This window comes from Bos javanicus, chromosome 4 (genome assembly GCF_032452875.1).
Source record: "Bos javanicus breed banteng chromosome 4, ARS-OSU_banteng_1.0, whole genome shotgun sequence".
In the NCBI taxonomy this organism is placed as follows: domain Eukaryota; kingdom Metazoa; phylum Chordata; class Mammalia; order Artiodactyla; family Bovidae; genus Bos; species Bos javanicus.
The window spans coordinates 14249734-14273805 of NC_083871.1; the positions used below are offsets into that span (position 1 = coordinate 14249734).

Sequence of the window (24072 nt, forward strand, 5' to 3'; positions counted from 1 at the left end):
ACAGCAATTAAAAAATGAATGGCAGTGTTTTAGCTGTGGGTGCTGTTATGCCAAAATAACTTTAAACACTCTAATTTTAGATTTTATTATTATTAAGCTAAAGCTAACATTCCAGTAAATGTTCCCAAGACTAAAAATTTGACAAGAGACAGTATAAGTCTCCTCTGAAGCAGACATTCATCTCTTTATATTTTCAACTCCTTATGGAGAAAGCATTGCTTGCTCATCGTGTCATAAGCAAACATCACCAGGTTTGGGGTTTCAGTATGTTGCTAACTTGGTGATCTTGGACAAGTCAGTTAGCATCTCCAAGTTTTAGTTTCCTCATCTATAAAAAGGGCAAAGTGCTTTGCAGCCGATCAAGTCGACTATGTTCTTTTCCCCAGACCAGCCCCGTGTACAGTGGCTGCAAATAGCAGCCTCCTCAGCAGTGCATACAGCCTGCTGCCTGCAGAGGCTGCCCTAAGCGACCCTGGAGGCACAGCCTGTTGCCTGCAGAGGCTGCCCTAAGCGACGCTGGAGAAAACCCTTTCCAGTGCACACTCACAGCTGGCATGCTGTCCCCAGTGTAGGCTCCAGACGTGTGTGCCTGGTTTCTTTGGAAAGCCCCAGGGTCCACACTGGCCAAGTCTTAATGTCCATCTGCACCAAGGTGCAGAACAAGGAGCCTGTGACTGGGGCCATCTGCAGGACCAAGTTCAAGTTCCCTGGCCACCAGAAGATCCACATCTCCAAGAAGCGGGGATTTACTAAATTTAATGCAGATGAATTTGAAAGCATAGTGGCAGAAAAGCGGCTCATCCTGGATGGCTGTGGGGTCAGACAGATCCCGAACCGTGGCCCTCTGAACAAACGGTGAACCTGCACTCATGAGAGCGTTGGTACTGTTCCCTCCTTACTCGTGCCTACCAATAAATCCTACTTCCCTGTCAAAAAAAAAAAAAAGTAGGGCAAAATGACAAAATTTACTTATCTATTTCATAAAGTTATCTTAAGGATTAACTAGGATGAAGAAAAAGTGCTCTGTGAATTACAGGGTGATACATAAGGCTGGTAGTGATTAACAGCTACTGTTAACAAATATAAGCCAAAAACACAGCCATCTATTTCTAATCCCAAAGAAGAATGGAAGATGAGGAAGTAGGTCCAATGTGTATTCAACTTAGAAATAAGCAACAAAAGATGAAAGGCTAAGGAGAAAATTAAAATTCTATTGGATGATCACAGTCTTGTTAGGAAGCCTGGAGAATCAATCAGCTTGAGGCTAAGGGGGCCACCAATGATGCTTCAAACTATCCTAGGATCTGAGGTGAGAAACCCAGCTCAGAACCCACAACAAAAGCAGGTTGCCTCGGCTGCCTGTCAGGTCAGCCGAAATGGCAGCTTCACACACAAGCTGCTCTGTGTGTGTGTGTGTTTAGTCATATCAGACTCTCTGTGACCCCAAGCACTATAGCTTTCTAGGCCCCTCTATCCATGGGATTTTCCAGGCAAGAATACTGGATGGGTAGCCATTTCCTCCTCCAGAGCGTGTTCCTGACCCAGGAATCGAACCCATGTCTCCTGCACTGACAGGCTGATTCTTTACCTCTTGAGCTGCCTGCCCTCTTCCAAATCAAACCCACATTGAGTGTCCACTCGGCAAAGCCAGATCACGTGCTTGTGCCCTGGCTGCAGGGAAAGATGGGAACTGAGTTCTGACTCATGTTCTAGCAGGCAGACCTTGTAATGTGGGGATTTCCTCCAATATTGGAAAGGTAATCAAAAGATGATGGGGACATGTCTGGTTTCCAGTCCAGCATGCAAGGGGCTTAGAAATGGTCAGTCCGTCATAAAAATAAGTAAAAAGACTAAATGCTGAAAAATCAACTACTCCCAAACCACTGCCCCCCAAAATGGAGACAGAAAGGCAGAACCAGAAAATCACAACTTATCAGAGCTGAAACCCATCCACTGAAACCTCTGCAGGAACCAGTGTTGAGAGTGGGTAACTCTGAGCTGCAGATGGACAACTGCTGGAGGCTCAGTGTGGACAAGAAAAGACCTTGCAAAACTCTAGGTGGACCTAGACATCATGGATTCTCCACACTTTTGTGAGTTTTACCTCCTGGAGCTCAACTTGGCTCTCAGTGACTACCAGAGAAAAGACTACCTGGCACTTTCAATAGGAGGAAAGGAAAAGGAATCAAGCTGAAATGCACAAGAGCCCCCAGCTCTGCTTCAGAAGAAATTATTTCATAGGCACCTAACCTGCGGGAGTATTACCGGAGCCAGTTAACCAGAGGAAAGGCAATACCCAACACCAGCCACCTTCAACCATCCTCTCCCACCTGAGGGGAAGAGGAACGGAGAAACACTTGTGAAGTACACTGTCCAGGGGCGTGGGCTCTCCACTGAACTGGGACCTGGTCACAGGCCTACAGAACATTTCTTCTGCCTCTAGACCCTACCCTCACAATACCAAAGGACCAGTTACAGCCATCCCTTTTATCCAGTACATCACACCTGAATATCAAGAAAAAAAATCACAAAAAATACCAAAAGGCCAAACAGCACGATCTAAAGAGACAGATATGGCAGGAATGTTGACATTATCAGACTAGGAATTTAAAACAATTATGATTATTAACATGCTAAGGGTTCTGACATTGTACAGGAGACAGGGATCAAGACCATCCCCATGGGAAAGAAATGGAAAAAAGCAAAATGGCTGTCTGGGGAGGCCTTACAAATAGCTGTGAAAAGAAGAGAAGCAAAAAGCAAAGGAGAAAAGGAAAGATATAAACATCTGAATGCAGAGTTTCAAAGAATAGCAAGAAGAGATAAGAAAGCCTTCCTCAGTGATCAATGCAAAGAAATAGAGGAAAACAATAGAATGGGAAAGATTAGAGATCTCTTCAAGAAAATTAGGGATACCAAGGGAACATTTCATGCAAAGATGGGCTTGATAAAGGACAGAAATGGTATGGACCTAACAGAAGCAGAAGATATTAAGAAGAGATGGCAAGAATACACAGAAGAACTGTACAAAAAAGATCTTCACGACCCAGATAATCACGATGGTGTGATCACTGACCTAGAGCCAGACATCCCGGAATGTGAAATCAAGTGGGCCTTAGAAAGCATCACTACGAACAAAGCTAGTGGAGGTGATGGAATTCCAATTGAGCTATTTCAAATCCTGAAAGGTGATGCTGTGAAAGTGCCGCACTCAATATGCCAGCAAATTTGGAAAACTCAGCAGTGGCCACAGGACTGGAAAAGGTCAGTTTTCATTCCAATCCCAAAGAAAGGCAATGCCAAAGAATGCTCAAACTACCGCACAATTGCACTCATCTCACACGCTAGTAAAGTAATGCTCAAAATTCTCCAAGCCAGGCTTCAGCAATATGTGAACCGTGAACTTCCAGATGTTCAAGCTGGTTTTAGAAAAGGCAGAGGAACCAGAGATCAAATTGCCAACATCCACTGGATCATAGAAAAAGCAAGAGAGTTCCAGAAAAACATCTATTTCTGCTTTATTGACTATGCCAAAGCCTTTGACTGTGTGGATCACAATAAAACTATAGAAAATTCTTCAAGAGATGGGAATACCAGACCACCTGATCTGCCTCTTGAGAAATTTGTATGCAGGTCAGGAAGCAACAGTTAGAACTGGACATGGAACAACAGACTGGTTCCAAATAGGAAAAGGAGTACGTCAAGGCTGTATATTGTCACCCTGTTTATTTAACTTATATGCAGAGTACATCATGAGAAACACTGGGCTGGAAGAAACACAAGCTGGAATCAAGACTGCTGGGAAAAATATCAATAGCCTCAGATATGCAGATGACACCACCCTTATGGCAGAAAGTGAAGAGGAACTCAAAAGCCTCTTGATGAAAGTGAAAGTGGAGAGTGAAAAAGTTGGCTTAAAGCTCAACATTCAGAAAACGAAGATCATGGCATCTGTTCCCATAACTTCATGGGAAATAGATGGGGAAACAGTGGAAACAGTGTCAGACTTTATTTTTTGGGGCTCCAAAATCACTGCAGATGGTGACTGCAGCCATGAAATTAAAAGACACTTACTCCTTGGAAGGAAAGTTATGACCAACCTAGATAGCATATTCAAAAGCAGAGACATTACTTTGCCAACTAAGGTCCATCTAGTCAAGGCTATGGTTTTTCCTGTGGTCATGTATGTATGTGAGAGTTGGACTGTGAAGAAAGCTGAGCGCCGAAGAATTGATGCTTTTGAACTGTGGTGTTGGAGAAGACTCTTGAGAGAGTCCCTTGGACTGCAAGGAGATCCAACCAGTCCATTCCGAAGGAGATCAGCCCTGGGATTTCTTTGGAAGGAATGATGCTGAAGCTGAAACTCCAGTACTTTGACCACCTCATGCGAAGAGTTGACTCATTGGAAAAGACTCTGATGCTGGGAGGGATTGGGGGCAGGAGGAGAAGGAGACGACAGAGGATGAGATGGCTGGATGGCATCACTGATTCGATGGACATGAGTCTGTGTGAACTCTAGGAGTTGGTGATAGACAGGAGGCCTGGCATGCTGCGCTTCATGGGGTCGCAAAGAGTCGGACAGGACTGAGCAACTGAACTGAACAGAACTGAACTGAACTACCCCTCCGGGGGCAGGGGGAGGGGGGTGATGACAAATTTATCAGCAAGTTGCTGGTACAAAGCGTGTGATGATACATGCTACCACAAATTAAGATTGATGGCAGAAGTAAGACCATAACTCTGCTGGAGTCAGGGGTGGTGGAGGTAAAGTCTTGGACTGGGTTGTTTATCACTGGATTACAGCAATTAACACTCACCAGCTAACTTTTACTGGGCCCTGAACTCTAAGCTAGGCATGTCCTAAAGGCTGTACGCCTGATCTTTATGCCTGATCTCACTTAAATATCACCAAAACTATCTAAAGTGAAGAACCATTAATAGCCCCAGTCTTCACTCACAGACTTAGAAGACAAACTTATGGTTGTCTAGGGGAAGGGACAGTTAGGGAGTTTGGGATGGACATGTACACACCTGTATATTTAAAGTGGATAACCAACAAGGATCTATTGTACAGCACATGGAGCTCTGCTCAATGTCATGTGGCAGCCTGGATGGGACGGGAGCTTAGGGGAGAAAGGATACATGTGTATGCATGGCTGAGTCCCTTTGCTGTCCACCTGAAACTATCACAGCATTGTTAATTGGCTATACCTCAATATAGAATTCGAGAAGGCAATGGCACCCCACTCCAGCACTCTTGCCTGGAAAATCCCATGGATGGAGAAGCCTAGTAGGCTGCAGTCCATGGGGTCGCTAAGAGTCAGACATGACTGAGCGACTTCACTTTCAGTTTTCACTTTCATGCATTGGAGAAGGAAATGGCAACCCACTCCAGTGTTCTTGCCTGGAGAATCCCAGGGACAGGGGAGCCTGGTGGGCTGCCGTCTATGGGGTCGCACAGAGTCAGACACAACTGAAGTGACTTAGCAGTAGCAGCAATATAGAATAAAAAGTTCAAACAAACAAACAAAATATCCCCAGTCTCCAGATGAGGAAGCTGTGGCATTTAAGACACTTGGTCTTAAATGAGTGGTAGCAAATCACAGAGCAATAATGACCCTAGAGCCCAGGTCATTTCACACTAACTATACTATTAATACCTGGAGGATGTGCCAAGAATTTGGCGATCAAAGAGGGGGACTTTAAGCTATCCTCGTGAATGGTGCTACTGGACAACATTGTAGCTGAAAGCAATTTAAAATAAAGTCTTTTTGATTTTGGCATTATGATACATAAACACCCATGGTTAGGTGGATTTACCTAATGCAGAATATTATTCTCAGTATTATATGCTGAACTCCGTCTCAATTTTTTTTTAAAGCATCAAGGTTACAGTATAATTAGGAACCAGCTGCAGTTGTAATTACCACTCCCAATATAATTTGTTACATATTAGCAAGTGTCAAATGACTACTGCTCCTTAAATGAATAAAACTGACTGTACTGTTCTGAAGACTGGGATGTATGTTCTGATGGGGAACAAAGGAATATAAAAAGTATATGACATATTTATAAAGTGCTGAAAGGTTCTACTTAGGAGATCACAGGTTGCAGGAGCCCAGATAATGCCATAGAAAGTTAAAATGGCTTCTGGGAGAGAATAGCTAACTTAATAAATGCAGAGGAAGAAAAAGCAGCAAATCACAGGACAATAGAAAGTTGCTTTCACTAAATAATACCTTACCTGTTCAAATTTCTGCTGTATATCAGCATCATATAATTGAAGAATAGTCAAGAATCCAGGAAGAAGTTAAAAGAAAACCAACAGGAGCCCTCTGCACAGCTGGGATACTCGTGCCAAAGACTGTTCACAATTTCACTGGAGCAAGTCCTCCTCCACCTTCCCCCACGACTTCCAACATGACCCTGGGCACGCGCTCTGGTTCCAAACCCCTTGGACGCTCACACTTCTGCAAAGCTTTCTACGTCCGGGCCCAGCTCTAAGCTTTAGAAACATGAGTGCATTAACTGCCCCCCGCAATAACCCAGGAAGGAACAACAACCTTGGCCCGTTTATAGATGAGGCAACTGAGGTACACAGAGGTAGAGTGACTTGCCCAGAGCCACAATTTGAACAAAGTTCATGATTTCAATCATTACATTATAAAGACTTTCAAAAGGAAGAGAGAACACGAGATTAAGAAAGCAGAGCACCTGGAGAGTAAACAAAATTAGGTCACATCAACCAACTGCCATCCCAGGCCTCCTTTAGATGACCATTCGAAAACAATTTTAAAAATTGTAAGATGATAGTGATGGTTTAGTCACTCAGTCGTGTCTGACTCTTTGTGACCCAGTGGACTGTAGCCCGCTAGGCTCCTCTGTCCATGGGATTTTCCAGGCAAGAATACTGGAGTGGGTTACTATTTCCTTCTCCAAGATGATAGTGGAAATGTGTAAAATGTGTACAGAATAGATATTTGATCATACGTGAAGAGGCACTGATTTTTTTTTTTTTAATGTAACAATGATATTTCAGTTGTGCTTTGGAAAAATCTGTTTTGGAGATATACCGTAATATTTACATGTATGATGTCGGGGGTTTGCTTTGAAGAAATCAGGAGGATGGAAAGACAAGAGAGGGTGTAGTATAAATTAACAACATCGTCCATAAATTGATAACTTCTGAAAGTGGCTGGAAAGGGACATAAGAGTTTGTCACGCTGTTCTAATTTCCTATGGAAACTTTCCATTATGAGACGTTTAAAAAAAGGGTATTTGTTTTTTTTAAGTTTTAAGTCAAATGCCAGTTCCTCCTGGAAGGTTTTGTAACCAGATTTCCCACATAGAATGCTATTTGCCCCTATTTTATGGACTTTGCAAATGAATGTTAAATTTGATTCTCTTGCTAACCAGCAATGTGACATACTGTTTTTCTCATCTGTTACAGAGAGAGAATGAGAGAGAATCAGGATTGAATGAAAGCAGCATAACCCGGGACAGAATCTAGCAGTTCCCTGCTTCTCGGCTCCTTGCAACCTTTCTGTATTCACAGCGGCCCCACTGACCGAGGCATCGGTGGACAGCTGAGCCCTAATGCAAGGCTCTCTTGGCTTTTGGAACGAATCAGAGTCTGAGCCAGCAGAGAGTCTGGCCCGACCTGGCAGCAGGTTGCACTGGCTGATGATGTGGCACTAATGGGAGTTCATGACCTTGTGGGATGGAACAGCAACAAAAAGTACACTGGCTCCCTACCTTTCATCTGATATCAAACATGAGTGGTTTCTTGCATAATACGAGGAGGGAAAGCTGTGTTTAAACACAACAGATGACCCAGAATGCAGGAGCCATACAGGAAAAGATTAATGGCTCCTCTGTCCGTGGAATTCTCCAGGCAAGAATTCTGGAGTGGGTAGCCATTCCCTTCTCCAGGAGATCTTCCCGACCCAGGGATTGAACCTGGGTCTCTCGCATTGCAGGCAGATTCTTTACCATCAGAGCCACCAGGGAAGCCCAAACATGTAACATACAAGGTTGAAAAAGTTGAAAGTGTGTATGAGCCAGTTAAACATCAAACAATTGCAGAAATAAATATATAAATAATGTGTAATAGGACAAAAGGCCAAAGTTCTTAATTTAAAAGTGCTCTTGGACAAAGTCAATATGAGAAGGCAAATAGCCCAATGGAAGAGTGGTCAAAGGTCAAGACCGGCTCTTCTTAAACTGCAGGTGGACACCAGACACAGACTAACAGAAATCTCCAAGAACCGTCATAAGGAAACCAGGGGCTGAGCTACCTTTTACTTCTGGAGCTGAGATTCACAATGCAAAGAAAGTGGAATCCTGAAATGCAGAGGCAAATCACCCTGCGGTAACATAAGTGCGTGGGATCTCTTTGGTGGTCCAGTGGTTGGGATTCTGCCTGCCAATGCAGGAGACGTGGGTTTGATCCCTGGTCCAGGAAGAGCCCACAAGCCATGGAACAAGTAAGCAGGTGAGCCACAACCACTGATGCCCACGTGCCCTAGAGTCCGTGCTCCACAACCAGAGAAGTCCCTGCAGCGAGAGGCCCACACGCTGCAACTAGAGAGAGCTCGCACGCAATAACAGAGACCCACAGCCAACCAAAAAAAATAAGAGTGTGACGATTCACAAGGAATGGAAGTCCTTGCCAGGGGGCCCAGCAGAGTCAGATAAGAGAGCTGACAGGTCACCAGCCTTTCTGGCCAAACCTCTTGCAGGACCCAATATGCTATTGGGAGCAGCTGGTCTGAAACAGCAGCAATGGACATACCGTTCAGACCTGCTGGAACTGTCTCCCTTTAATCCAGCCAGACCTTCTCAGTCACAAGGAAGCACATTTCCCCGGGAGCCTCCTTCCGAAGCAGCTTCTTTGTAGTCATGGAGATTCATCCACTTTGAATGGCCAGATCCCTGCCAGGGTTTACTCTGCAGCTATGATTCCCCATTATGCATGCTCTTGGAGGTGACTCACACACAGCTCCTCAAGTATTCCAAGATAGTGCTTTTTGTTTGTTTGCTCAGTGAAGGATGGAGAGGCTTGAGAAAAATGGTTTATTAGGGAAAGAGAAAAGTTTCTGACAAACCACACACATGCAACAGAAGAGTCTCCTGCCCCCTTTCATTCTGCCATGGGTGGCACCCACAAATAGATGAACAATTCAACAAATGGTGTCTGAATGTTATGGAACATGTACTGTGAGGGCTCAGTTCTCAGCTTAAAATCTAGTGGAAAACATAAAGAATAAGAAACAAAACCAGGACCATTTTCCTTCAGAACATCGTTATCACTCTCTCCCACAAGGGAATTTAAAAACAATTCAATATCTGTTATGTGCTGAACTGTGTTCCCCCCACCAAATTCATATGTTGAAGCCTTAACCCCAGGACATCAGAATATACCTGTATTTGGAGACAGGATACTCATAGTAATTAAGGTAAACTGAGGTCATTAAAGTAGGCTTTAAGCCATTAAGACTGGTGTCCTTACAAGAAGCATAAATTAGGGCACAGACACAGAGGAAAGACCACGTCAAGACACGAGACAAAGGCCATCCATGAGCCAAGGAGGAAAGCCTCAGAAGAAACCAACCCTGCTACACCTTGATCTTGGACTCCTAGCCTTTAGGTTAGTGGGAAAATAAACTTCTGCTGTTTAGGCCACTCCGTCTGAGGTACTTTGTTTTGGCAGCCCCAGCCAACTAATACAGTATCACTGAATATAAACTCCTTATTCAAATGGCTCCAACAGGACCATTCTTTTATTTGTTTTGGATCCAGTTTCAAACACTGCATTTGGTTGTCATGTCTGTTTGGGAGCCTCCTTTATTTGAGCCTTCTCATTCATAAGACTGGCATTTTTAAAGTCAGACCAGAGGTCTTACGAAATGTCCTACTTTCTGGATATGTATAATTGTTTCCTCATGATTAGATTCACACGCAACCCTTTGGCAGGAAACCTCTAAAGGTCACGTTGTGTATTTTCCATCACATCACACCAGTGGTGCTCCATGCTAGCGTTTCCCTCTTCCCGGTAATGTTAAATTGGATCACAGATGGAGGACAAGTCCTCTGCTATAATGGTATCTTTTCCCCTTTATAGTTGGTAAGTAATTTATAAGGAAATACTCTTCCCTGGTGGTTCAGACGGTAAAGAATCTGCCTATAATGCAGGAGACCCAGGTTCCATCCCTGGGTTGCAAAGATCGCCTGGAAAGGGGAATGACTACCGCTCCAGTATTCTTGCCTGGAGAATCCCATGGACCGAGGAGCCTGTCCGGCTATACAGTTCATGGGGTCAGACACAACTGAGTGACTAACTCTTTCACTCTGAGACACAGAGAATCCCAATAATCTTTTACTGAAGAGTTTAGCATCCACTGAGGACATCTGCCTGAATCAATTATTACCTGCAGGTTGCCAAATAAATTTTTTTTCTAGTTCTATCATAACTTCTACTTTATCAGTTGGCATTGTTCAGAAAAAAAGAACTTCACCTCCCCATCTGCATCTCCCTTTGACTCTTCTTGAGGAAGAATAATCATCATGGAATGATGGACTTTTTAAAAAAAAATTCAGTATGCTACAATCCATTTTCAACTGATTTGCTTTTGTAGTCGTAAAACATCCATAAAAATTAACATTTTAAGTGTACAATTCAGTGGCATTGAGTACATTCACAATATACAATCAACAGCACTATCCGTTTCATCATCCCAAACACAAACTCCATACCCCTTTGATTACTATCCAGTTGCTTTTAATAACCACCATTTATTTTAACTGTGAGACACACTCATTGTAATACACATGATGTATACATATATATATATATGTGTATACAAACACACAGGCACGTGTGTGTGTGTTTAGAAGATGAATAAACGCAATGCACAGAAAAGAACAATTGTGAATATTAAAACCTAGCCAACTAAAATAAACCATTATGCAAAATGCTGGTGGATCAGGAAGGCAGTATCCAAACCCACTCACCAAACATAACAACAGAGGAAATAACCAGGAATTATGTGCCTCCTGGTGCGTGTATCCAATACCAAGGATCCAGTAACCTGAGAGAGACAGCCAGCAACCACCTAGGAAGTATTCCAGCCAAAAAATAAAAATAAATAAAACCTTAAACTCAATCAAGCGTCCACATCTAACTATCAATTGTCAGGAAACACTGGGGACAGAGGAACATGGGTGGGGGCGGGGGGGTGGTGCAGTCAGCAAAGTTCAAATTGTGCGAAACTACAGGAAGGATGACCCAATTCACTCATCAAATAAACTGCAGGCAGGCACACCAAAAGATGGGGAGCCAAACCTATAGATTCACAAGAGTTAAAAGACATATCGACCAAATGCCATGTGCAGACTGTCTGAATCTTCATTGGGACAAACCAACTGTGAAAACTAGGGCATGGGTTTTAACATCCTTACAGATACTCCAAGGAAAGAGAAAACACCATTAAGACCGGTTTTCCCTAAAACTGAAGGAAAGAACTAAAAAAATAAAATAAAAATCTGCCCACCAATGGAGAGGAACGACAGGAAACATTCCTGCTTCTGACTGAGCTCTAAATTAAACAAACAAACAGCCACCCCCCCCTTTTTTTTTCCTGCTACACTGTTGCCACAGCTTTATGGCAGGGAATCTGAACAGGGGTTGGACACGTCCCATTTATAATACAAACCGCTGTGAAGGGTATGAGAAGGGAACGGGCATGAGGTAACACTGGAAAAGTGAGACAACGGCCAAGACCGAGGAGGCGGAATCTGGCTAATGAGATTGCATTTTTATTCTCAGGACATCAGGCAGCCACACTGTGCAGCCAGGTAAACTCAAGACGGCCGTGCAGTACATTCGATATGTGCCTTGACAGGCCAGGCTGCCTGTGTGCAAGTCACAGCTCTGCCGCTTGAAAGCTGTGTGACCTGGGGCAAGTCACTGAATCTCTCTGTGCTTCGAGAGTTAACTGTTCTGCACAGACGAGTTGCCCCATCTGGGTAGTGGAGACAAGACAGGCAGTCACATGCCACGGGACTGGAGACTACGTGACTTCACACGCGAAGCGCCTAGAACAGTGTTGGGCTTTTGTCAGCTGCTGCTGCCACTGCTATCTGCACGACCCTTCTGAACCTTACCTTTCTCCTTCAAATGAGCTAACGACACCTTCCCTGCTGTCTTGTAGATGATGATAAAGATCAAATAATGAAGCTTGGGTCTTCACATTATCTGGTCATTTTAATCTCTGTAGACTGTGAGGTCCTGAAAACAAGTCCAACAGCTTACTCGTTTAGGGAAGCCCAGCAATCAGTATAGGAGGCGGCGTATAGCTGGAATCAATAACACACTTGAATGCATTTTTTAAAGACTGTCAAGGGCTGGACCCAGGAACACAGGACTGCTCTTAACATGGATACAAGAGGCAGTTTTAGAAACGTCCGTGACAATTTCAGGCACTCCAGAGTGGAGAGGAAAGTGAAGGGAAGAGAACAAAGGCAAAACCAGCTTAGAGCTACGGCCGTGCTGAAGCTCAAAAGGAACGAGGACCTGAAGCCAAACACGCAGGAGACGAGACACACCTGCCCCAGGGACCCAGAAAGGTCTAAGTGAGCCATCTCTTTGCCCGTGTCCAGGTTCCCACCAGTGGTGTCTCTCCTGGCTGCCCACAAAGGTACTGAGTGAACTAAGCAGAAACTTTAACTAGCAGGAAAAGTTAAACTGCAGCTAAAGGTGAGGCGTGATCAAGAAAATGAATTCAACTCGAATAAACAGAGTCTGGAATATCTCTGAGACAGACAAGTTGAGATTTCCAATGAAAAGCCAAAAACGCAAGGCTGGTGCTTGAGAGAGCTGCCGTGGAGCCCCAGCGGTCAGAAGGCAGAGGATCTCAGGTGGAGGCCAGGGGGACACCAACATTTCAGAGTGGGGAAGTCAAGGGGAGCAGAAGGACAAAAAGAAGCTGGCCATGGAGAAGGGACCAGCGTAAGCTAAAGGGCCAGCCAGGAGAGGGCACGTCATGAAAGCTGGCAGAAGGCATCCCAGGAGGGAAGGAGCAGGTCACGATCCTGTGAGGTCAGAGATAAAGGAGAGCATGCCAACAGTTTCAGAACAGAGATCACTGGTGACTCTTAGAAGAGAATGCCAAAAAATAGAAAGGGCATAAGTTTATTTTCAAGGACTTTAAGTACAAGTAGGCAGCAAAGAAATGGAGACGGTCATAACCCTTAAATAGGCTTCCCTGGTGGCTCGGATGGTCAAGAATCCAATGTAGAAGACCTGGTTTCAATCCCTGGGTTGGGAAGATCTTCTGGAGGAGGAAACGGCAACACACTCCAGTATTCTTGCCTGGGAAATCCCATGGACAGAGGAGCCTGGCGAGCTACAGTCCATGGGGTCGAGAAGAGTCGGACACCACTGAGCGGCTTTCACTGACTGATTGACTGATAACCTTTAAATAGTAATTCAGAGACGTGTTCTAAAATAATACACTGGCACTGGTGGAATCCAAATTAGCCCAAAGAATCCAAAATTTTATACTGGATTTTATCACCATGGATTTAATTCTGCAAAAATTGAATTGATTTACAACCAAATCGAAAGACACCGTACCCTTAGTTTAGAAAGGCAGCTACATTTAATAACACAGTGACAAGAGGTCCAGACCAATATTCTGGGAACTTTAATGCACATACAGTACCCCTGGGAGCTACTTAAAATGCAGATCCTGAAGCCACAGAGTCTTTGTCCTGGGATGAGTGTACAGATGCTGCAATTCTAACAAGCTCCTGCGTAAAACCAATGCTTTTCATCCTTGGACCATAAACTTCCAATCGCCAGACTCCAGGAAGACCACTAAAGAGAATTTGGTCTCTTTAGGCAGACAGCCTGCCTAGCCATTACTAGACAGACTGCCTAGCAGTCTAGACAGACTAGACATTACTAGACAGACTGCCTAGCCATTACTAGATGACTACTTAGTAGATCACGAGCTTAAGAAAGCACACCATCTTCTGTTCAAGTAGGTCAAATGATATATGTGCGTGTGCTCAGTCACTCAGTCGTGTCTGACTCTTTCCGACCCCATGGACTGTAATCCACCAGGCTCTTCTGTCCATAGGATTTCCCAGGCAAGAATACTATAATGGGTTGCCATTTCCTTCTCCAGGGTATCTTCCCAACCCAAGGATTGAACCTGGGTCTTTTGCATTGGCAGGTGGATTCATTACCACTGAGCCACCTGGGAAGACCCAAGTAATATCTATCAATACATCCCCAGTTTTCGGTTCGGTGGAAATGTCCCACAGTCTCCAATAGATATCACTTGACAGTTCTACAGCGGTTCATAGTCCTCAAATGCTTTCCCACATTATATTTCATTTGCTCATCACAGGCCTTGTTTCCCATAGGGGGACACTGAGCACCAGAGAAGTCAGACTTTATGTTCTCACCATCCGTGGAAGCACTGGACTGGTAACCTCGGTTTTCCTGCCTTCCAGTCCAAAGCTCTCTCACTCAACTACTGATTTTAAAAAGTTCTTGAAGCTTTTCCCAACTGAGACAGTGGTGCTGACTGAGCAGTTGGGGGTTCTCTGCATCTCAGACTACAACCGTGCCCAGGGTCAGACGGATACAAATCATGTCAAACTCAGAAAAACTACCAAATGTACACTTAGGTCTAAAAGCCCCGTTCAAATCAGACTTATGACAAGGTTCAGGACATGCGTCCTCAAAATCTGGTACATTCAGTATCTCGAGCTGAAGGAGTTTAAGAAAACAGCAGAAAGGGGAAGGTCATCTGACCTTCTGCCCAACCCCACCTTCTTTCCTGAAACAGGTCATAAATTCTCCTGCAGAGAGTACCACCCCTGTACCAGGAGGAGGGAAGACAACCTTCTCATCAAAGATGGGCAAGTTAGGGCTCAGAAACTCACACACACAGACATTGTTAAACTCACCCTTACCTTCCCAGTTACTTCTTCCCCATTTACTACCCCTAGTGCAAACCCCTTTGTCTTGCCACCTCTTTACAAATTTATTTTTCACTGTCCAAAGGATTTTAAAGCTTTCTGCTCTGGTCACTTTCACTTCTTGTGCGGGTTCTCAGGTACACACAAAAATTCAACAAAATGTGTATGCTTTTCTTTTGTTCATCTGTCCTCGTCATTTTAATTTTCAGCTCCAGCCAGGAACCCTAAGAGAAGTGAGGGAAACTTTCTCTTCCCCTACACTTACTTAGACAATTTTCTTACAAATTGTACCGTCTTATGCAAAAGATATTTTACCATAAAACAGTAAGTGGATCCTGAAATATCTGACTTTCATATCAAGTCAACAGTTTTCAGGGAAAACATGTGGAAACTCTGACTACACGTGGAAATCAAGACAAAGCTACTAGCCTAATAACAGTCATTAAATAGAGTGGTTTATTTAGGTTAAATTGCTAAGAATTTCAACACTGACAACTTTGCTATGTTGTCAGCACCTAAAGTCAAAAGGAACCATCCAGGCCTATTTTCACTCATGCAACTACACGGCAAATTCCCAAAGGAAATGGTAAGCACGAGTACTCTATCTTTTAAACGTTTCCAACCAACAAACCAGACCACCACTCTACAAGCTAGTCACTGGGGATAATTCTGAGCTAGGAGACCAGAGCCGCCATTGATGGGGTCGACTTGACCCAACAAGAGGGTCTGGTAAAATGGGCATGGAAAACAAGGTTTTCTCAGTTGCTATCAAGTACTGTGCCAAGGGAATTACATCACTGTGACAAGGGCATGTCCTCCTTACTCCCAAGAAGCAAGAACACCAGCAGGCTCACACATGCCTCTGTTCCAAGACCCACCCAAAGGCATCCGAGAAAACATGGCGGGAAGCACAGGTGTTCATGAGGCGGCACATGCCAAGCAGGGGGAGTAGGAACGGACCATGCCCAGCAGACCTAAACCTCACGGACAGTGGGGAACACGGGAAGGAATGCTTCCCTGTAACTCAACAAAAGCAGAAGCTGCTCACAGGACAAAAGGTCAAAGAGGCGGGAGGAGTCAAGACTTCCTCCAGCAATCTTAGAAAAGAACTTGATATCCAAGAAGACCGGCTGGATCTTCTTACCCTGCACACCAGCTTTCAGCACTTCCCACCCCTCTCCTCACCCCCAGCTCTCTATATGCTAAACAACACTCGTACAGCCCCGTGACCCAACACGGACAACACGTGGGCACCCAACGAGGTCAGCCAGGAAAAAGGCTGCAAGACCAGCGTTACAGTCCTCTTTGCAACATTTCCCCCACAAGCACCTACACTGATAAAGAAAGCCACCGAGACCTCACCGGGGACAAAAGGAGCTTGGCATCAATTTGGTGATAAAACCTATATTCTAGGATAATTACAAACTATATACACTTGATGCCTAAGCACGAAGGCAAAATGGGGCGGGACTGGAAAGAGCTTGTCAAGAAAGGACGTGTAGGGATCCCTGCATATGCTTCCTCTGAAATGACACTCTAGGGATTAGGGATTTACATTGCTCTCACTGCATTCCTTCCTTATTCCAAGGAACCACCAGAGGATCAACTGAAGCAAAAAGCAGGAAAAACAGCCTAGAGCTGTGGCTGGCAACCTCAGAAGCATATTTGATTCACTTGGAGAGCATTCAAAAAACCTTGGGGTTCAGGCCACACCTAAGTCCAACTGAATCAGAACTTCTAGGTGAGACCCAGGCATCAGCACTCTTATCCCCATACAGAGGACTACAATGTACTGGAACCCCTGGTCTACAACAGTGCAAAGGAGTTTCAATTAGAGAATCAATTACAGCCCGTCCTAGGACTCCATTTCTTCATCTGGTAAAAGGGAACAGGATTAATGAAGGGAGGAGTAAGGAACACTGTGTTACATAAACTGAAGGTCAATCCAGCGCCATCAATTTAAAAATCCCTAAATCCAAACATCAAACATCGATGGAAGCACAGAAACTTACCAACATCATGGCAGCATAAAAACAACTCACACATTCTTTCCTTCCTGCCCAGTACAAAAACTGGTCTGTTTTATCGTAACAGTATCATACCACCTAGCAGTTTTTACCATGAGGGAAAGAAAAGCTTCAACCTGAAGAATATCCTTAATAAACTCAATCACATTTTATCCTCAATAACCAATCTCGGAAGAAGGTATTACTATCAATGAGAAGCATGAAAAACACGGAGGTCATATATATAGCCCAAGTCCTAATTAGTGAACAATGGATTAAAATTTCTACCTGGTATATGAAGAGGTGACAGCTGTGCAATTCCATGAACATGCAAAACACCACTAACCCTACATTTTGAATGGGTGACTTGAATGGCATATGACCGATGCCTCAACAAAGCTGGTTTTTTAAAAAGGCATGTGACAATTTCTGACCTATGCACTCTTGTCCAAAAGCCACTTAAAAATCAGCACATGTGTGTGCATGCATGCTAACTCACTTCAGTTGTGTCCAACTCTTTGCAACTGGACTGCAGCCTGTCAGGCTCCTCTGTCCATGGGATTCTCCAGGCAAGAATACTGGACTGGGTCGCCATGCCCTCCTCCAGGGGATCTTCCCAACACAGGGATCGAACCCCCATCTTTTTTGTCTCCTGCATTGGCAGGCGGGTTCTTTACCACTAGCGCCAACTGGGAAACCCACCAAGAATATACTGAGTGCCAACGCATTCTATAGATACAAACCACTGGATTGGGAAGGTACGTATGTCCATAATCGTTAGTATGTGAATTCTCACATGCAAAGAGAACTCTTTTTAAGGCCTAGGAAGGTGAGGCAGAGACTCTGAGCACAGAATGCCAGGTTTTAAATCCAAGCTGCAAGGCTTATTCTCTCTACAACCATGAGGAAACTACGTAACCTCTCTGCAACTCAGTTTTCCCACCTGTAAAATGAGGACAAAGCAGACCACAGCTGCTGCTTGGTATTATGAAGAATAATGGAATTATTATTTGTAAAGTGCTTGGAAAGTGCCTGGCACACAGTAAGCACTGTGGAAGTGGTTCTCAAAAATAAAAGTCTGGTTTACAGTTACAAGACCAAAATAAAAGTCTGAAGAAAAAAGAGGCATCTAATTTCCCCTCCCAAGTCATCTCCCCTGCCCATAAACGCCACTCTCCAGTATGCTAAGCTACCAGGTAGACAATCTGGTGGACAGGTTAAGAGCACAGACTCTGGAGCCAGGCTGGCTGATTTGAACCCCAGCTCCTTTTTAATTCTCAGGTCTTAGGCCACTTACGTCACCCCTTGGTGTCCAGAGTGTTCATCTATAAACCAGAAATGATACTTTGTAACTCATAAGAATGTTAAAGGTCTTAAACAATTTTATTAATGCTTATATAATAGGTCTTGTGCTTAGTTGCTCAGTCGAGTCTGACTCATTGCGACCCCACGGACTGTAGCCTACCAGGTTCCTCTGTCCATGGGGATTCTCCAGGCAAGAATACTGGAGTGGGTTGCCATGCCCTCCTCCAGGGGATCTTCCCAACCCAAGGATTAAACCCAGGTCTCCTGCACTGTAGGCGGATTCTTTACCAGCTGAGCCACAAGGGAAGCCCAAGTTGGCAGCCTATCTCTTCTCCAGGGGATCCTCCCAACCCAGGAATTGAACAGGGATCTCCTGCATTGCAGGCAGATTCTCTACCAGCTGAGCTACCAGGGAAGCTCATTAATGCTTATTAATAACAGTCTTGTTAATGCTTATCATTAAGTCTTATTAAGTCATTTAATAATGTTTTTCTTTATTACCTCACTTAATACTGAATCTTGGGCTTCTCTTGTGGTTAAGAATCCAGCCTGCCAATGCAGGAGACACAGATTCCATCCCTGGTCCAGGAATCCTACATATCTCATGGCAACTAAGCCCTCGCACCACAGCTAAAACCCACATGCCCTAGCGCCCATGCCCTGCAACAAGAGAAGCCAGTGCGATGAGAAGCCCGTGCACCTCAAAGAAGAGTAGAAAGCCCAAGTGCAGCACCAAAGACCCAGTACAGACAAAAATAAATTAATTAATGAATTTTAAAAAAAACTGAATCTCACATCTAGTCAACGTTGTCAGCTACTCTCCTATTTAATTTATTACCTGTTATCCCCTAAATGCAGCAGGTACTCTCACTTCTCTGTCTTTCAGTTGCTATTTCCTGTGCCTGATGTGATCTCCCCTCTTCCTCCAACCACTCCTTCTGAACCACTACTACCTTGGAGAAGTCCCCCCCTCCCCACCCCTCAGGAGGGAAACAGGCTCCTTCTCTGATGCTCCTATTAGCTCTTGTTATGGCACTATTACTCTGATGCTGGGAGGGATTGGGGGCAAGAGGAGAAGGGGACGACAGAGGATGAGATGGCTGGATGGCATCACTGACTCGATGGATGTGAGTCTCAGTGAACTCCGGAGTTGGTGATGGACAGGGAGGCCTGGCGTGCTGCGATTCATGGGGTCGCAAAGAGTCGGACACAACTGAGCAACTGATCTGATCTGATCTGATGACACTATTCTTACTTGGGCCAATAATCCAAAAAATTAAGAATAAGTAAGTGGTCAAGAGATCAACAAGTTGCTAGATGTGGCTAAATTTCATCCAGAAAATATCAAATTTGCTTAAATATTCAAATGATTCACCACAGTGAGTGCTGGAATTCACCTGCAAGTATTGAGTTTCAGATTCTGGGCCCAATTTCTTAGATATTCCATTGAGATGAGATTCTCTCCCTAGACAGGCTCCTCAAGTTTTAAGAGGGGATGTCAATCCTATCCCTAGATAAGATAACTAAGTCTACAGACTTGTGTTCAATATGGAATATCTGTGCTCCACGAAAAAGCAAAGAGCATGGTCTTTAACTCAGGCTGCACAGCACTGCCTAATAGTGAACAAAATCAAGAAGCGTCCAAAGGTAATAAATAAGGGGCATTTCTGGACTAAGGTGGACCAGCACAGCTCATCTTTTAAGACTACAATTAGGCCTCCCTCGTGGCTCAGACGGTAAAGAATCTGCCTGCAATGCAGGAGACCCGGGTTCAATGCCTGGGTTGGGAAGATCCCCTGGAGAAGGGAATGGCAACCCACTCCAGTATTCTTGCCTGGAGAATTCCATGGACAGAGGAGCATGGCGGGCTACAGTCCATGGGGTTGCAGGGTCAGAAACGACTGAGTAACTAACACACACACACAAAGACTACATTTACTGCACTGCCCTTGCGCTAGAATGAGAGACACTATAAGAAATGGCCTTCTGGAATCCACAAACGTGTGTTTGTGGTTATGAGGCAGTTTTGAATGCAGTTTGCACACTGCTTATAAAAAGAAATGGGGAGAAACTGCCCTCAGAGAGCAGAAAAAGGGGACCTCTCTCCCAAGTAACTGACCTCACTGATCGCTTCGTCTTTGCTTTGGCTGCTAGAAGGTTCAGTCACCTCTAGCAAGCACCCACATCCTTATTGTCTATTAACCTTAGTCCTTGTTTCATCTTTGCCTTCTATCTGTTTTTCTCATCTACTCTGACTTGATTTTGACATGTCTTGCTGGTTTATAAATATATGTATATATGATGTCAGCCATAAGAAATCCTTAAAAGAGGCAAGTTTAGATGAATAAATAAATAAAAACACAAGTTTGCAAAGAGTAAAAATGAAATGATTCATTTTCCCTGACTCTCACTACTTGGCTAAAATTCAACTGCCCTTATTGATATGATGTGACAGTTTAATAAAAATACAACCCAAAAGTTAAGCCTGTTTCCACGTCATATATTTTATTTCATACGAGTTAACCAGTATTATACTCCATCTACATGCCTACTCCTCCATTTAAGTTCCTCACTCTATCTCCAAACTAAGTAAAATTCATCTACAGAAGTAAAAATGACAGTAAAGTATGGGTATCTACTCCCACCTACTCTCCTGAAAGAAGTCACCTGGAGGGAACATAATTGTTCCCTTGTACTCTGATTGCATGTAAATTTAATGCAAAGAAAAGGTCAGAAGTTGTTAGGTTGGAAAGGGCTAAATGTAGGCTCCAAAATGAATCCCAGTGATTCTCAGAGAGTCTACCTAAAACAGCTGTATATGTACATGGGTCTGCTCATGTATACTCAGAGTGCTCTTCTTAGGATGGAACCTGGAGTAATTACAGAAAAGAAAAGGGCCACTTAGGCCACATAATCTAGGAACACCGAAAAGCCTGCAGATTTGGGGAGGCCTGGAGAAACTTAAGTCATAGAACAGCATTTAAATATATTTGTCTGCTTACAATTTCCATTGCAAATGTGATTAGTTTGCACGAATAAATAGGAATATGATGTGTTGGCCATGTTTTCCTCTTGAGGGTTATCACAGAGTTTTGATTAAGGACAAATGTCTGAAATGTTGGGTATATTTAAGTTCACGACACTTAAAATGAGCTAGGAAGTTGTACAGGCTTGATTAAAGGGCTGCCTTCGTGAACTTAAAATTAAAAGCAATAAATTCCAATGAGTCAAGTGATTGGGACTAAATATGGTATTCTGCCAAAAAAGTTGAAATGGAGTCCAAAGAGACTGAAATGGTGCCCAGGTTTCAAGAAACGGTGAAAGAGGAAAGGTCAAGCTGTCCGAGTTGCCTTTCCTCTGGGTTAGTGAACGAGTACCATTATGCAGAACTCCTTTTAAGTAGAACTTCACAGGAGTTACAGGCTCCCAGGACAATCTGTTTTGTCATTTCTATAAAGAAGCCTCTCAAACGCTCAGAGGCCGGTGTGTTAAGTGTTGTCAGATGCTCAGAGCAGAGAGAAGGATGAGAAGAGGGGGCGTGGGGAGCGGAGGTATTCTGGAGTTTTTATGCACAAGCGCGCTGGCCAACTCCAGCAGTCTCCAAAACGGAAGTCAAGGTGACTTCCCCAGCCGCGGGAGGGCGGAGCCTTTGAAACCTAATAGGATCATGCTTCGGCGCCGGCTGTGCCCCCGGGAAGCTTCAGGTCGGGTCAACAACAACCGGGGTCACGAGCAGGAGCGCACTGGGGTGGCCGAGGGGACCTGCTGACCCGGAGCCCTCTCCCTCCCCGGGACGCCATCGCGCCCGCTCTTCTCTTCTTCACCGGCCTTGGCTCAGCCCGCCGCGCGCCCGCTAGGCACCGACTCCCAGGCCCGGTCAAGTGGGAGGGTCCAGCCGGCAAAGTTCCCGCGGCAACGTCGGGCCCTGGGCCCCGCAATCGCCGCTTGTGCTGGCCGGGAGGGACGGCGACCTCCCTCCTCCCGCTGCTGCAAGGTGGAACAGCCGCCGTGCGCCCCTTTCTGTTTCCTTTCCCTGTTGCACCAACCGAGCACGTGAACGCCAGGGCCCCTCGCGGCCCCCGGCCGACGCTTACCTTGGCGGCCGCCATGCTTCGCCCTGGGTGCGGGCAGCTGCGGGCTGCAGGACGCTCTCACTGGCTCGCCGGCGCTGCGGACCTGGGCAGCTCACTTCCCGTCCCGACGGCGGCGAAGGCGGCGATACAGCCCGGCAGCGTGCGCGCCCGGCCTGCTTCCCCACGCCCTCCTGCCGGCGCGGGTCATGCGGGCGCTGCCAGCCCATTGGCTGGGCCTGGCCGGGGCTGCCGGGTCGCGCGTGATCCGGACGGCCTCTGCCCTGCTGCGGGGCGGGCCCGGGTCTGGGGGCGGCGGACTGGCCCCGCGCACGTGACCCCGGCTGCGCTGTCCAGCATGGCGACCTCTGCAGCGGGGGGCCGGCAGGCGGTGGCGGGGTTCACGACCGTCTTTTGCGAGCAGGTGGCCTCGCGAGGGAAGCTGTTGGCTTCCGCTGCTCTCAGGGGCTGCTCCAGGGCCTCCAGACCCACAGGCAGGACACACAGCTGGGGAAGTTGAGAACTGACATTAGGTCCCAGGTTTATCCAGGTGTTCCCTGTCGGTTCCCTTTCAGAGGGGCTCCCCTCTGGGGTGGGGGGTGGGGGGGACGTCGTTTAAGAGATCCCGAAGCATTGACTAGTCGATGGAAATAGGAAAGTAATGTCTCTGGCAGACCTAGTTTTAGGTCAAATCTAGCTCAGTCGAAGTACCAAACAGCTGTGTGTATAAGTGCAGAACTCACATGTGCTGGGGCCACTTTATTTGCACCCTACATAGTAGGATGGCAGAGATCAAAGAACCCCCCCCCCCAAATAGGCCCTACTGAAAGAAACAGGTTAAATTTTAATGTAAAAATAGAATGTGTAACCCCCAGAGGTCTTTCTCTTTATAAGAATTTCATTCAGTTACCTCTGCTACCGAAATTTATAATTAAGGCAATGGTGATCAGTGAAAAGGGCTTTAAATGTTTTGTAGATTATGGATATAACCTAGCAACAAAAGTGGTTTTTACCAGTCATTTTCATTAATTAACACTGATTGAGTGTCTGCTGCTTGCCAGGCACTGTGTTAGGTGCTAGGAACACCAAAATGACTTGAGAAATGGTTCCAGCCCTTAAAGAGCTTAAGGGCTAGCGGGAAAGCTGGCACATAAACACTTAACGTCCATATAACCTGTCAAGGCAGCAACCCAAGGACTATGGGATCACTGAAGACTGGGGAAACCTCTTAGAGGAGATGATGCCTAGACTGCATGCACTAAAATAGCTGTGAATTAGCCCAGTGAATTGGAGGGAGAAGGTTTTCCAGCCAGAGAAAATAAGGAGGAGAGGACACCCAGAAATTACTGAGGAAACAGAACAAGTTATGAAAGTGATGGGTCATGGAAGGTAAGAAGCTGTGGAACTGCTGGAAGAAGAGTCTGGACAGGCAGGTTGGGACCATTCATGGAGGGTGCTGGGTGCCATGGTGAAGGGTGTGCGCCTTAACTGAAGGCCTTTAAGAGAGGTGGCATGGCCAGGATTGCAATGTCGATGGATCCTGCTTGAGGTTCGGAGGACGGGGTAAGGCCACACTGTTGGGATACTCAGATAAGACGGACTGAGGACTTGAAACCAGAGATGGGATAGGGCTAGAGGAAGGAATAGGAGGTAAAATTAGTCAGTGTGGTGAGAGAGAAAGGAAGTCATCCTGTCTT

At 45.3% G+C, this 24072-nt stretch overlaps 1 protein-coding gene and 1 non-coding gene across 3 annotated transcripts in view; one reads left to right on the top strand and one right to left on the bottom strand.

Annotated features, from left to right (window-relative positions):
- The window catches only part of SLC25A13 (solute carrier family 25 member 13), a 231918-nt gene extending 209328 nt beyond the window's left edge, over nt 1-22590 (bottom strand). The window contains exon 1 of one of the 2 annotated variants that reach the window (XM_061413497.1): nt 22400-22590. In XM_061413497.1, the coding sequence (XP_061269481.1) occupies nt 22400-22414 (15 nt within the window). In that variant the 5' untranslated portion in view covers nt 22415-22590. The remainder of the gene's footprint in view (nt 1-22399) is intronic. The other variant, XM_061413496.1, reaches the window with a different exon arrangement.
- LOC133246960 (small nucleolar RNA SNORA70) lies at nt 350-484 on the top strand. The gene has a single exon (XR_009736206.1). It is a non-coding gene; the product is annotated as a small nucleolar RNA SNORA70 (small nucleolar RNA).
- Nucleotides 22591-24072: the final 1482 nt, after the last annotated feature.